Source organism: Barbus barbus, assembly GCF_936440315.1.
Source record: "Barbus barbus genome assembly, chromosome: 9".
Classification (NCBI taxonomy): domain Eukaryota; kingdom Metazoa; phylum Chordata; class Actinopteri; order Cypriniformes; family Cyprinidae; genus Barbus; species Barbus barbus.
Window position 1 is genome coordinate 25,431,405 of NC_136737.1, and position 13,151 is coordinate 25,444,555.

Below are 13,151 nucleotides of genomic sequence, written 5' to 3' on the forward strand. Positions count from 1 at the left end.
TGCAAATTAATCAATGAATCAGCGAATCAAGTTGAAATAGACAATAAAATGGACATAACCTGAAATGGACATAACCTAAACAGGAATGCAAATGAATCAATTAGCAATTTAAGAAATCAAAATATTAAAATAAATCACTTTTATTTAAATCACAATTGACAAATTAGCAGCTGCACTCAGAATTTAAATTAATTAATGCAAAAATGTATACATCACTTTTTAATTTGATAAATAAACAGGCATTTAAAACTTCTGTTTTCATTAATGTTTAAAAATCAAGTTAAACATAATAAAAAAATCTATTTATTTGACAAACAAGATATTAACACTGTATTTTTATTTGTGCTATCAAATCGATTAATTGCAATTAATTGCTTCTGAATTAAAAGTTTGAACTTTTTTGTAAAAGTTATATATATATATATATATATATATATATATATATATATTATATATATATATATATATACACTATATATATAGTAAGGGTGCAACGGTACACATATTCATACTGACATTCAATAAATAAATGCCATTTTGACGCTCTTTGATGTGACGCGACAAATCGCTGTATAATGTCTCAGTTCAAACGGAAGTGCAAGCGAGTGGGATCACCCATTCCTCTTTATTGTTAGTTTTAACGTGAAATAAACATGAATGAACAGCTCACCTCACACGTAATCGTTCAATTAATGTTTCAACCGTGGAAAGACTTCATTAAAACTGCTTGTAAACAGAAGTCAGGTAGCATTTCATTTACCTCAGGCAAGTCATCAGTGTCCACAGCTCCTTGCGAGAGAAATTAAGTCTAGAGAAGAGCATTTTGCGAAATATTAGACTATACTTAATTATATTTATATTACCTGTTAGTGATTTCGTAATTATTTAATGTATACGTTTAAGTAAATATTATATGAAACAAGTTATGATTCTGTAAATTATTATCTTTCAACAACAAATAGAAATTGTATAATTTAGAAGATAATTTAAAAACAATTTACATGTTTGCATACGTTTATATATATATATTTTTTTTTTTTATGAAAATGAATAATCAAATCAGTGAAGTGAATAACTGAAATGGGTAGAAATCTAATACTTGATAATATTAGTAATTCAGACAAGTTTCAAATACTACCACCCGCATGCCACTGAATGATATTATATATATATATATATATATATATATGTATATATATATATATATATATATATATATATATATATAGCATTTATTTATACAGTCATATCAAAAGATAACCAAAGTTTTCAGAATCCTCACAAATGAGGTTACAAATGGCCATTGAGAGTGGAAATGGCCATCCACTTTCAGACTGCTCTGTTCGGAGCAAGTGAAATAGTTTTGTCTCATTCCCAGTCTCCCGTCCCTTTATAAACTGGAATGTAGCTTGCTGTGTCACACTTATGCAAGAGCTCTAGAGATGCAGTTGCTGGCAGAAATGCAATGCCTTGTGGTAACGTTTGGCTCCAAATGAAGGAAATGGACAGAAGAAGAGACAGAAAGGGAAAGAGGTTAAATGAGATGGGATACTCACCCGTTCTGATGACCTGGGACACAATGTACAGATCTCTCTTCATGTCCTTGTTGCTTAAGTCCTGTGAAAAAATAAGAGAAGCTACTTAGTGTTTTTTTTTTTCCCAAAGTATTTTCATATGTAGTTCTGTATTTTTTAGCCGTAGCAATAACGGTTGTTGGTCCCACCGTAAAGAGGGCACAGAGACGGTCGACCTTCTCTGGGTTTTTTGGGCCACCGTTTTTGTTGAGTTTCACCATAAACTTCTCACTGGAAGAAAAAAAAAGTTTGAGTTTGAGTTGCATGAAAAAGTTGTCATTTAAAACGTTCATCATTTGGACTATGGAGAATATATATAGCCTATATATATATATTTATTTGTTTTTTATTTTATTTCAGACAGTTTAGCGATGTTTAATAGCCTTTATTGTATAGCCAATATAAATAAATAAAATAATAAAATAATTGATTCCTTCATTTTATCGGAAAGAAGCATGAACTTTCTTTGAAACAAACAAACAAATAATGTATTCATATGTTATTTAAAAATAAATAATAATAAAAAAAAACCAAAATAAAAATTCAATTTATTTTTGTATTTATTTATTTTTACATTTTCTGTTTTTGAATTAATAAACTGATAATTGGTTTCTTCATTTTATGGAGAAAAAAGCAGCATGGACTTTCTGCTTTTGAATTTATTTATTTAACTGGAAAAAAAATCAAATAAAGTACTTTGTTTACACCTTTATTTTTGAATTAATAAATTTTGATTTCTTAATTTTAGGGAAAAGAGAGCAGCATGAACATTTGGCAAAATACTGCTCTTTTGCAAAAACTTCTTTTTTGTGTTTAATAGAAGAAAGAAAGCCAAATTGGATTTTGAACAACATAAATGTGAGCAAATAATTACACACACATATATATATATATATATATTCTCTCTTTCGACATATCAAATTTATTTATTTTTCCAAATATTGAAATGCTTTTGCAATGTAATCATTGAAAAAAAAAGTAAGGCCCTAATGACTTTTTCAGTGCCAGCTAACTCTGAAATGTTATTTTTGAGAGCTAATTAGATAATAATTCATGATTTCAAGCCAGTTCTCCTTGCTCAGAAATCTCCACATGCCACATCCGATCCACAGGAGCCAGTCCTCATGCATATCAAACACAAAGCAAACCTCACTTCACAAAATATCTCTGCTGCTTCTGCTGCTGGCACACGAATCAAGACTTCAGTATCCTGGTAACGATTCCGGTTTTACGAGGGAACATGTATTTTTGTCATGCACAACAAATGTGTGAAATATATTGGGCAAGTATTCTACACCATGTTTCAGTGCAGTGATTGAGCATTGCAAACGATTACTGACAATGACAATCAGAGGCATTTGAACGAGTCTATAATCTAAACGCTGGAGTACAGTCAGCGAGCTCATGCTAAACTACAGGATGAAACCGCAGCGTGAAAGTGTGTAAAATCACACTGACAACTTCACTGACTCTAATGAAATGGCTGTTGATGCGTTGCTTGCTTTCCATGTATAATTTATTCAAAATTTGAATAACAGTTTTGTTTTTCATGCTGCGGAGAGAGCCAATGTGAAGTTTAGGCACTGGAATTACTGATGGAGAAAACAGCATCAAATTAATTCAGGAACACAGAGTCAGTTTGTTCTGCATGTCTAGCGCTACACATGTGTCACATGTTCTCCAGACTCATCAGCTCATCACGTGTCCGTCCTGAAGGAACACCTCGATCCAGAACATCCAATCACATCGCCGGAAACCATCAAGCTTCTTCCCCGGAGGAGACGCTCACAGGTATTCATTAAACTCCTCCAACATCAGCCGCACTATTATTCCCATTCAAACCACTTGCCGATTGTTCAGGTCCTATTGTGTAGCGCTCGCTAGCTCATGGTAATGACTTACTTAGTGTCTGGAGTGTGTAAAGGTTGATAGGCTTTCGATTTATGTATGATCTTTATATCATAAAGAAACATGTTCAGAGAGTGGATTTAATTTAAAACAGTCGAGGGTTTCTACACAACTGCTGGGAATCTGTGGACAAATGCAATGAACAAGTTCAAATATTAAAGGCACCTTGAAAGCTGAATAATTCCTCTCTAACTAACTAACAAATAAATAAATACTTTTCAAAGTAAAACTAAATTTTCCCTTCTAATAATAACAAAATCAATAATAATAATAGTTGTTTTTAACAACAGCAATAAAAATGTTATTATTATTAGCATTGTTATTGCTTTCAACTACACATCTTTTTATTATATTATTTTTATTAAACAAACAACAAAATTTATAAGTAAAATTTTTTATAAAAGATTAATTTTTCCCATCTAATAATAACATCAATAATAATAATAATAATAATTAATTAATTGTTTTAACAACAACAACATTAATACTAATTACTACTACTAATAATAATATATTGTTATTGTATTATAATGTTTGATTCTTATTTTCTTGTTTTATTCTTATATTAAAATATTAGATTGTTTTAATTATTATAAATAAGCATTTGCCATATAATAATAATAATAATAATAAACTAAGTAAAAATAAAAATGGAATTATGGATTTCATTTCCCCTTTTTGATGATGATACTACTACTACTACTACTACTACTAATAATAATAATAATAATAATAATGATGATGATGATGATAATAATTTTGTGTTATTCTTATATTAAAATATTGGATTTTTTAAATTATTATAAATAAGTATTTGTTCAATAATAATAATAATAATAATAAACTAAGTAAAAATAAAATGGAATTATGGATTTATTTTTCCCTTTTTGATAATAATAATAATAATCTATGTAAAAATATAATTATGGAATTATGGATTTATTTTTTCCCTTTTAATATTAGATTTATTAGAAATAACTATATATATTAGAAATATTAGGGTTTTTAAAAATTATTATAAATAAGTATTTGTCCAATAATAATAATAATAATAATAATAATAATAATAATAATAATAATAATAAACTAAGTAAAAATAAAATGGAATTATGGATTTATTTTTCCCTTTTTGATGATGATAATAATAATAATAATAATAATAATAATATAAGTAAAAAATATAATTATGGAATTGTGGATTTCTTTTTTTACCTTTTTGATAATAACATCAATAATAATTATTATTTTTAACACCACAATCAACAACAACAACAACATTATTACAATCATCATCATCATCATCATCATCATCATTATTATTATTATTATTATTATTATTTCCATTTTCCACAATTTTTCTCACTTCTTGGTCCAACACAAAACACCATACGCCATTTGCAGCGCTGGTGTGGATGGAGCAGCTCACAGAAGAGTAACACACAGACAGACTGCAGCCGTGCAAGATGCTTACAGTTGGATTTGACACGAGTGTCTCTGAATATGTTTGTCATGCGCGTATGTGCGACTGCAGAAGCAAGTGACAGACGGATGGAAAAAGAAAGAGCACTGAAAACCTTAAAACAGAGGGACATCGAAAGTGTGAAACTGTGAATATTCAGGGCAGATATTTTGCACAGCATATTTAAAGTCAATGTGAAATATGTCCCATTACAGACTAAACTGGTTTGTGAACAGGATTTAACGTTGACGAGACAAACTTCAATCATCTGGAAAGTTCTTGTAACTAAAAACAGTTGCGTACAGTACGTTCCTCTTTTCAGACTTGACCAGGTGTGATATAATTTTGGAGCGAACCAGTGGCCCACTCCAGGGTCAGACAGCTTTTGAGAGGGAGGCAGAGGCACCATTAGCAGCCTGTCAACAGCGTGAGGAGTGGGTGGAGAGAGAGAGAGAAAGAGAGAGAGAGAGAGAGAGAGAGAGAGAGAGAGAGAGAAAGAGACACAGCTCTGTGGGTGCTGTGTGAATAATCATTTGGCCAGCTTTCCTCGGTTGCTGCCATTTATATGATACTGATGCTTTTTGGTGTATTTTTCAAGATTTGAAATCACGGTGTAGTCAGTCAAACACATAATCTGTGATCATATTAATCATTTCAGTAATTACATAGGAATGGGTTAGCACCAATTAACACATCATATCAAATTCCTTAAAAAGAACATTTATTCAGGTAAAAGGAAAAAAATATCCGTAATAATAATAATAATAAATATTTGGTGACATCCCTACATTTTGATGAAAAAAATGATTTGAAGAAACGGGACAGGACAACTGCACCACATCAAAGGGATGATGGACGGGGCCATGTACCATCAGGGTCAGGGCATACTATTAAAATTATAGACTGATCATTTCTTTATCAGTGGGCAAACGTACAAAATCAGCAGGGGATCAAATAATTATTTTCCCACTATATATATAGTCAATTCATACTGATTTTATTGTAAAAAAAAAACAAAACAGAATTAAACATGTTTAACCTCAAAAAGCACTGCACTGGTTTGTGGGTTTTGTAAGTGACATATGCTTTCCATTCTAAAGAACTGCAGGGGAAGAATGATAAAAAGCAAAGCTTAACTCACACAGAAAACATTGGAACATTGGAGAACATTGGAAATGAAATGTGAGGTAGAGAAATCATTCTGTCTCCATGGTGAGACTTATCAGCATGGGGACTCTCATGAGAGCAGCCTCCCTCAGGACCAACTCCAGCAACACACTGCGCTTTCTGCAGATCAAGGCTTCGAAATCACACAAACACACAAAAACAGCCGTGCTAACCCATGCTGCTTTGACAGATCATGATGCAACATGACTGTTTCAGGTGAGCTTGGAGTAAACATCACATCCTGTTGAAAAACAAAAACGGTAGGAATGAGGGGGGTTTAAGGGGGTCTGACCACCCTAATTAATGTTTTTGTTGTTTCTTTCAGCATTCAAAAGGATGAAAGGGTAATACATGAACTTACTGAACTGCTGCTTCAAACAGAAACATTTAAGCGATCGTCTCTTAGTGGCGTACAAGTGCTTCTCTAATTTAATTAATGAGGTGTATAACTTACTTTTTAAACATTCCCATTGGAGGAATCTGCCAGTGGCCTTATTTCTCTTAAGATTAACATGAGAAAAAACAAAACAAGTTTCCATTGTATAACAGAAGATAGAACCTCCTCATCATTGAGAACAAGTTGAGTTTATTATAGTCCCTGAAACTGGACTTCCCTCTAGGATGTTCCAGCTCTTGCAGATTCCCTCAACCACTGGAAAGCAATGCAACTTCCTCTTTCTGACCAGCGCCTTTTTAAAGCCAACTTACTTCAAGTTCCTCATGAAAAGTTATAAAAGCCTTTCCTCAAAAAGCCAAATGAATTGAGCTCCAAAAACATGCATCTGGCAACATTTCTGCAAAATGTTATTACTTTTTGAAATGTCCAGTAAGTGGCACTAAAAGTGCATTTGGTTTTATCCGAAACATATGATTGCAAATCTGGCAGCATTTCAATTACGTATTGAGGCAGTTTCGAAATTAAATGTCCAGTGAGTGGTACTAAAGGTTAATGTTCTATCGTGTGGAAAAAAAAGTACAAACTACACTAAATCCCTAAACATAACTGACAGTCTTTATAAAAGCAAACATGAGAATGCTGAAGCAACCATGACATTTTAGCTTGATTCTACAAGTCTTTGAGGTCTTCTGTCACTTATATTGCAGCTCCACAACACAAGTGCAATGCTGTACCGGGTGTGCTACCGAGCAAATTTACTACATCAGTTAAGCTATATATATATATATCAGTGGGGATTTCTTTAAGACTGCAAGGGAAGCTCGGATTCCCCTATAATGACATTTTATTGATTAAAAATGTGTTATACTACGGGGCCGTTGAATGCTTGAATCTGATTGGCTGACGAACGTTCTGAGGTGTGCAATTATTTTCAGGGAAACGCACGGCGAACGTAGTTCCAGGCAGCTTTCTTGACCGCATTACAGTTCCATATCACTTCGCATCGTTGTCAGCGCTGCCCTGACAATTTTATCAGTTAGCCTAGTGTAGCAACTTAAAGGCTACACATGACATTTCTCACTAGCGAGGTAATAACAGCGCTGCATCTTAAAGCAGACTTACAGTTTAGAGACGGTGCTTCAGAACACTGTTGAGGGACACACAGAGGTAGCCTAATTCATACAAGCTCTCTCTCTCTCTCTCTCTCTCTCTCTCACTCTCTCTGTTTCTCTTTCTCTGTGTCTCTGTCTCTCTCGCTCTCTTTCTAATAACTTCATTATTAACTGCATTAGTCTGCTATCAACGGCTCAAGCCTCCATTGCCAGCTTTAACATGACGTTTTGGAACTAGCAAAAGAGTCGTTGGATGAGATGCGGAAGAAATAATCCTACTCACAATAGCGATTTAAGTAGAAAAACCGGACGAATCCCTTGAAATATATAATCTGATCGATGTCTTCAGGTGTGGCAACCGTAGTATAAGCGGAATAATTGACTCCGGACCGTTGAATTATTAGAAAAATAATGCACACCCGAGGTGGTGATGCGGCCACGACGCGAAGCGGAGTTATTTACTACTTTCTCCTGTTTTACTGTTCATTTCCTCTTTTCCTGATCATTTGGAATGAGGATAAAAAGACAAAAAAACAACAACAACATGCAAATAAGTTCAAACATCCATTCAATATCTATTATTTCCTGAATATTACTGATGAACTGATCAAAAAGTAGGCTACTGTTCACATGCGTTTTACTACTATATAGTATAGTAATATAGTAATAATTTAGTACTTTCTCATGTTTTATTGTTGGTTTCCTCTTTTCTGATTATTTGGAATGAGGAGAAAAAGACAAAAAAAAAAACAAACAAAAAAAATCAAACATCAATTCAATATCTACTATTTCCTAAATATTATGAAATTCAAGCGGGCCGCCTCTGATGACGTCATAATATGCAAATTAGATTAGTATATTTACACCCCACATAAACTTTCGGCCATGCCCAACATTTTTCTAATTTACAGTAGATCTCTATCTTTAAGCCCTTTCAAGCCACAAGCTTTTGAAATCTTGATGTCAAAATCCAGCATTTTTTCCAAAAAACCCTGGCACCTAAAGGGTTAACAGCATAGTTGAAGCGAAGTGATCTTTTAAATGAATACTTCATCAAGGTCTCTTGTCCTTATCGCATCTTTCTGCGGGTTTCACAGTGCTGTGTGCTATTTTGAATTATTGTAAAAAAATGTGGCCTATGCACATGTAGACGATGTATGCGCAAGCTTTCATTTCCAAGACCTTGATGTTTTAAAAATTATGGCTTACTTTATTTCTTATGGGACCTCATCATGTACTTTTTGTTCCTTGTGAATAATTACCAATGAAAGCTTCTTTATTGTGAAAAGTTTAAATGGTGAAGGGGCACAACCACTGAAAGTGTATACAAATTTATACATGGCACATTTCCTACCTGATTTGCTTGCCCTCTCTCAGGTCATACAAAGAGAAGAAGATGTCTGTGTCCTCGCCGATGGTGTTGTATGTGAAGCTCTTTAGGTTGACAAAGAGATGGTGTGGCACAGGCATTCGACACAAATCCCCATGTCTTTGTCTTCCGCCATCCTGAAAGCAGAGTAAACAACAGCTTTACATTATGTCATGAGATGCTTGTTACAGTATATGTTATAATGTTATTTTGTAATGTTATGTTAGATGCTATGTCAGATAATACAGTATGTGAAAAGTCATTTTGTGAAATATTGTGAAGTTATTTTATGTTGTTGTGTTATCTTACAAGGTATATTTTTTCATGTTATGTTATATTGCTCCATGTTATGTTATGTCATGGTACTGTATATTATTATGTTATATCTTATATTGTTACATTATATAGTTACATGAGCAATGTTATAACATGCAACCATCCCACAACATAATATAAGACAACATGACAAAACATATAAAGTTATAACTTCACATAACCTACAGCAATTTATAACATGATGTTTTCTAATATTGTAAAATGTTATGTTGCATGTGTTGTTTCATGTGTTGTTATAACAACATGCAATGATATACCACAGCAAGAAATGGCAAAACATGTAACGATATAACATGTAATATTATAACATTGCATGTAACCATATACCACAACATGATATAACATACAACGATATAACATGCAATGCTAAAACATGTAACCATATATTTAATTGCATGACATACTATAGCATGACATGCCATAATATCTAACAATACCACTATATACCATGATATAAAATATAACATGATATAAAAACACGACGAAATATAACAATAACAGTAACGCTATAACATAACATAAAAAAACATAACATGTAACTATATCATGACGTGATATACCACATGACATGGAAAACATGCAATAATATACCATCACATGATATAACAACATAACATGTTATAATATATAACAATATAACATGTAATGCTATAATATAACATGCAACTATATATCACATGACATGTCAGAACATGTAATAATGCACCACATGATAGAACACAATGTTACATAACATATTAGACTATAACATGTAACACTGTAACAGCATGTAACATGTAATGCATCACATGGCATGTAATATGCTACAGCATGGCATACCATAACAAGTAACAATATACCACAACATGATATAACAACACACTGCATAACATTTAACAATATAACATGTAAATCTATAACACAACTTTGCCATATCATCACATTTGATATGTTGTGGAATGTCATGTTATGTTTATGTTATGCAGTTACTCTGCTATTTGCATTTCTTGCATCTTAAATTTGTATTCAAAAATACATAATATAATATAATACAATGTTTTTAAAAATATTAATTCACAAAATCATCTAAATGGAACAAGACAAACATGCATATTCATTAGTGCTTATAGCAGAATGTTGTAATCTTTTGGCCAGTTTTACTGACCTATATTTGAAAATAGTGCATTATACATAACTCTAAAAGGTCTTTTAGCATGACCAAAACAGAGTAAACAAGGTGTTTAGATCAAAATGTCAGATTTTAGCCCGCAGTGAACCATGACCTACAAAGCATTCTATACGTTAACAATTCAAAGCATTTCTGACAAGTCCTCAGATGGTGCTGAGTATGACAAATATACCTGGGATGTGCTTTGCTGGACGCTGTGTCTGCTGGATAGGTGCTGTCAACGGAGAGAAACAGAGAGAGAAAGAGAAACCCTGTGGTCATATTTCAGACTAAAATCCAGTCAATGTGTATATACTGTACAAAGCATGCTGACATCAGTTAAACATATCATCTTAGCTGTACCTGAAGTAACTGACATCCTTAAAAATTAAAAAAAATATATATTTCAAATGCAAACATATAATGTGCATACTGCACACTGTATCTTCAAACCTAAAACAATGTCACACTAAAATAAATCATAATTCTAGTATCAAAGGGAACAGAATTTCCTATTTGATCTGTAATTGAGTAAATGAGACACTTGCTTAAGGGTTTGAATATTTTCCCACAACGCTGTATGATTGTACAGAGCAATATCTCATGAGATATCTACATCTAGATTAATCATATTCACAGAGGCATTGTCAGCACAAACCACAAGCAGAAAACACATGCTCATAATCACATGGTGAAACACACACACACACACACACATCTTGCCTGGCTGACTTCTCAGACTGTGTTTCTTAACTTGCATCTTTCTCTTCAGTGCTTTTGACTGTGTTTAGAATAAATTACCCAGCATTCAACACAAACCCCCATCGGCGCATGCATGGTGGGAAAAGAGGTATGCAAAACTCGTGAACGCAAAAATACTAATTAGATTGTGTCTTCCGGTTCAAAACACAGTGTTTTAGGTGAAGTGATGTCACTATGTGGTTGCCAAGGTGTTCTCGGCGGTTGTTAGTACTTTGCATTCTAGTTGCTAGGGAGTTCTGGTTGGTTGCTAGGGCATTACTATGGTGTTCTGGGTGGAGGGACATCACTAGGTGGTTGCTAAGGTGTTCTCAGCTGTTGTTAGTACTTTGCTTTCTAGTTGCTAGGGTGTTCTGGGTGGAATGACATCAATATGTGCTAATGTGTTTTTGGCGGTTGTTAGTACTTTGCTTTCAAGTGTCTAGGCTGTTCTGATTGGTTACTAGGGCATTGCTAGGGTGTTCTGGTTGGTCGCTAGGGCATAACTAGGGTTTTCTGGGTGGCGTGGTGTCACTATGTGGTTGCTAATGTGTTCTCAGTGTTTGTAAGTACTTTGTTTCCCAGTTGCTAGGGTGTTCTGGTTGGTTACTGGGGTGTTCTGTGTGATGTGATGTTACTATGTGGTTGCTAAGGTGTTCTCGGCAGTTGTTAGTACTTTGTTTTCCAGTAGCTATAGGGTGTTCTAGGTGAAGTGATGTTACAATGCAGTAGTCCAAGGTGTTATTAATGGTTGTTATCATTTTACTGTCCAGTTGCTTAATTGCTAAGATGTTATGGGTTGTTGCTTATGCATTGCTTGGGTGTTCTTGGTGGAGTGACATTGTTATGTGGTTGCTATGGTGTTTTCAGCTGTTATTAGCATTTTCTATCCAGTTTGCAGGGTATTCTGTGTGGTTACTAGGGCATTGCTTGTGTGTTGTGCGTGCAGTGATATTACTAAGCGATTGAAAAAAGTGTTCTGGAGTACTGGAATAGCACATTGCTCAGTTGCTAAGGTGTCCTAGGTGGTTGCTGAGGCATTGCTTGGGTGTTCATGGTGGAGTGACATTGTTGTGCGTTTGTTAAGGTGTCCTCAGTGGTTATTAGCACTTGCTGTCCAATCACTTGGGTGTTCTGGGTGGTTACTAGGGCACTGCTCGCATGTTGTGGGTGGAGTGAAGGTTGTCAGCACTTAGCTCTACAGGTGCTCAGTTGCTAGGGTGTTCTAGATGGTTGCTAAGACTTTGCTTGGGTGTTCTTGGTGGAGTGGCGTTGCAATGCACTTGCTAATGTATTCTAGGTGGTGGTTAGCACATTGCAATGTTGTGACATTGCTGGGGATTAATTAAGTGTTCTGGATAGATGCTAGGGCACTACTGGTTGTTGCAAAGGTGTTCTGGGTGGTTGCTAAGGTGTTTGGGGTGATTAATAGTGCATTGTTAGGTGGTTGATAAGGTGTCAGGGAGTTCTGGTTTGCTGTTTGTTGTTGTTAGGCTGTTTTGGTTGACTGTGGTGACATTTATATGCTGTAATTGCTAGGGTACTCTGAATGGTTGCTAGGTGGTTGTCAGGTGTACTGAGTGGTTACTAGGCCATTGCTAGTGGTTGCTAAGGTTTTCTGGATGCTGTGGATGGGCTCTTTTTTGTTTAGGTGGTTGCTAGGACATTGCTAGGCGGTTGATGAGGTGTCACTACGTTGTATCTACGGTGTTCTGGATGGTTGCTTGTTGTTCCTTTGTTGTAGCCAAAGGGTTGCTAGGTTATTGCTAGGCTGTTTTGGGCAATTGTGGTCACTTTTCCATGCTGTGATTGCTAGGATACCCTGAATGGTTGTTAGGACATAGCTAGGCAGTTGAAAAGGTTTCACTAGTTTGTAACTAGGGTGTTCTGGTTGGTTGGTTGCTTGTTGTTGCTAGGTGATTGCAAGGCTGTGGTTGTGGTCAC

General features: G+C 34.4%; 1 protein-coding gene across 1 annotated transcript in view; it reads right to left on the reverse strand.

Annotated features, from left to right (window-relative positions):
• LOC306875218 (dedicator of cytokinesis protein 3-like) overlaps positions 1 to 13,151 on the reverse strand; it is a gene marked incomplete at its 3' end in the record, with an annotated part of 249,864 nt that overhangs the window by 85,428 nt on the left and 151,285 nt on the right. The window contains exons 8-11 of the mRNA XM_079425684.1: positions 10,663 to 10,704; positions 8,972 to 9,123; positions 1,724 to 1,805; positions 1,557 to 1,617 (exon numbers count right to left, since the gene is read on the reverse strand). Of these exons, the coding sequence (XP_079281810.1) occupies positions 1,557 to 1,617; positions 1,724 to 1,805; positions 8,972 to 9,123; positions 10,663 to 10,704 (337 nt within the window). The remainder of the gene's footprint in view (positions 1 to 1,556; positions 1,618 to 1,723; positions 1,806 to 8,971; positions 9,124 to 10,662; positions 10,705 to 13,151) is intronic.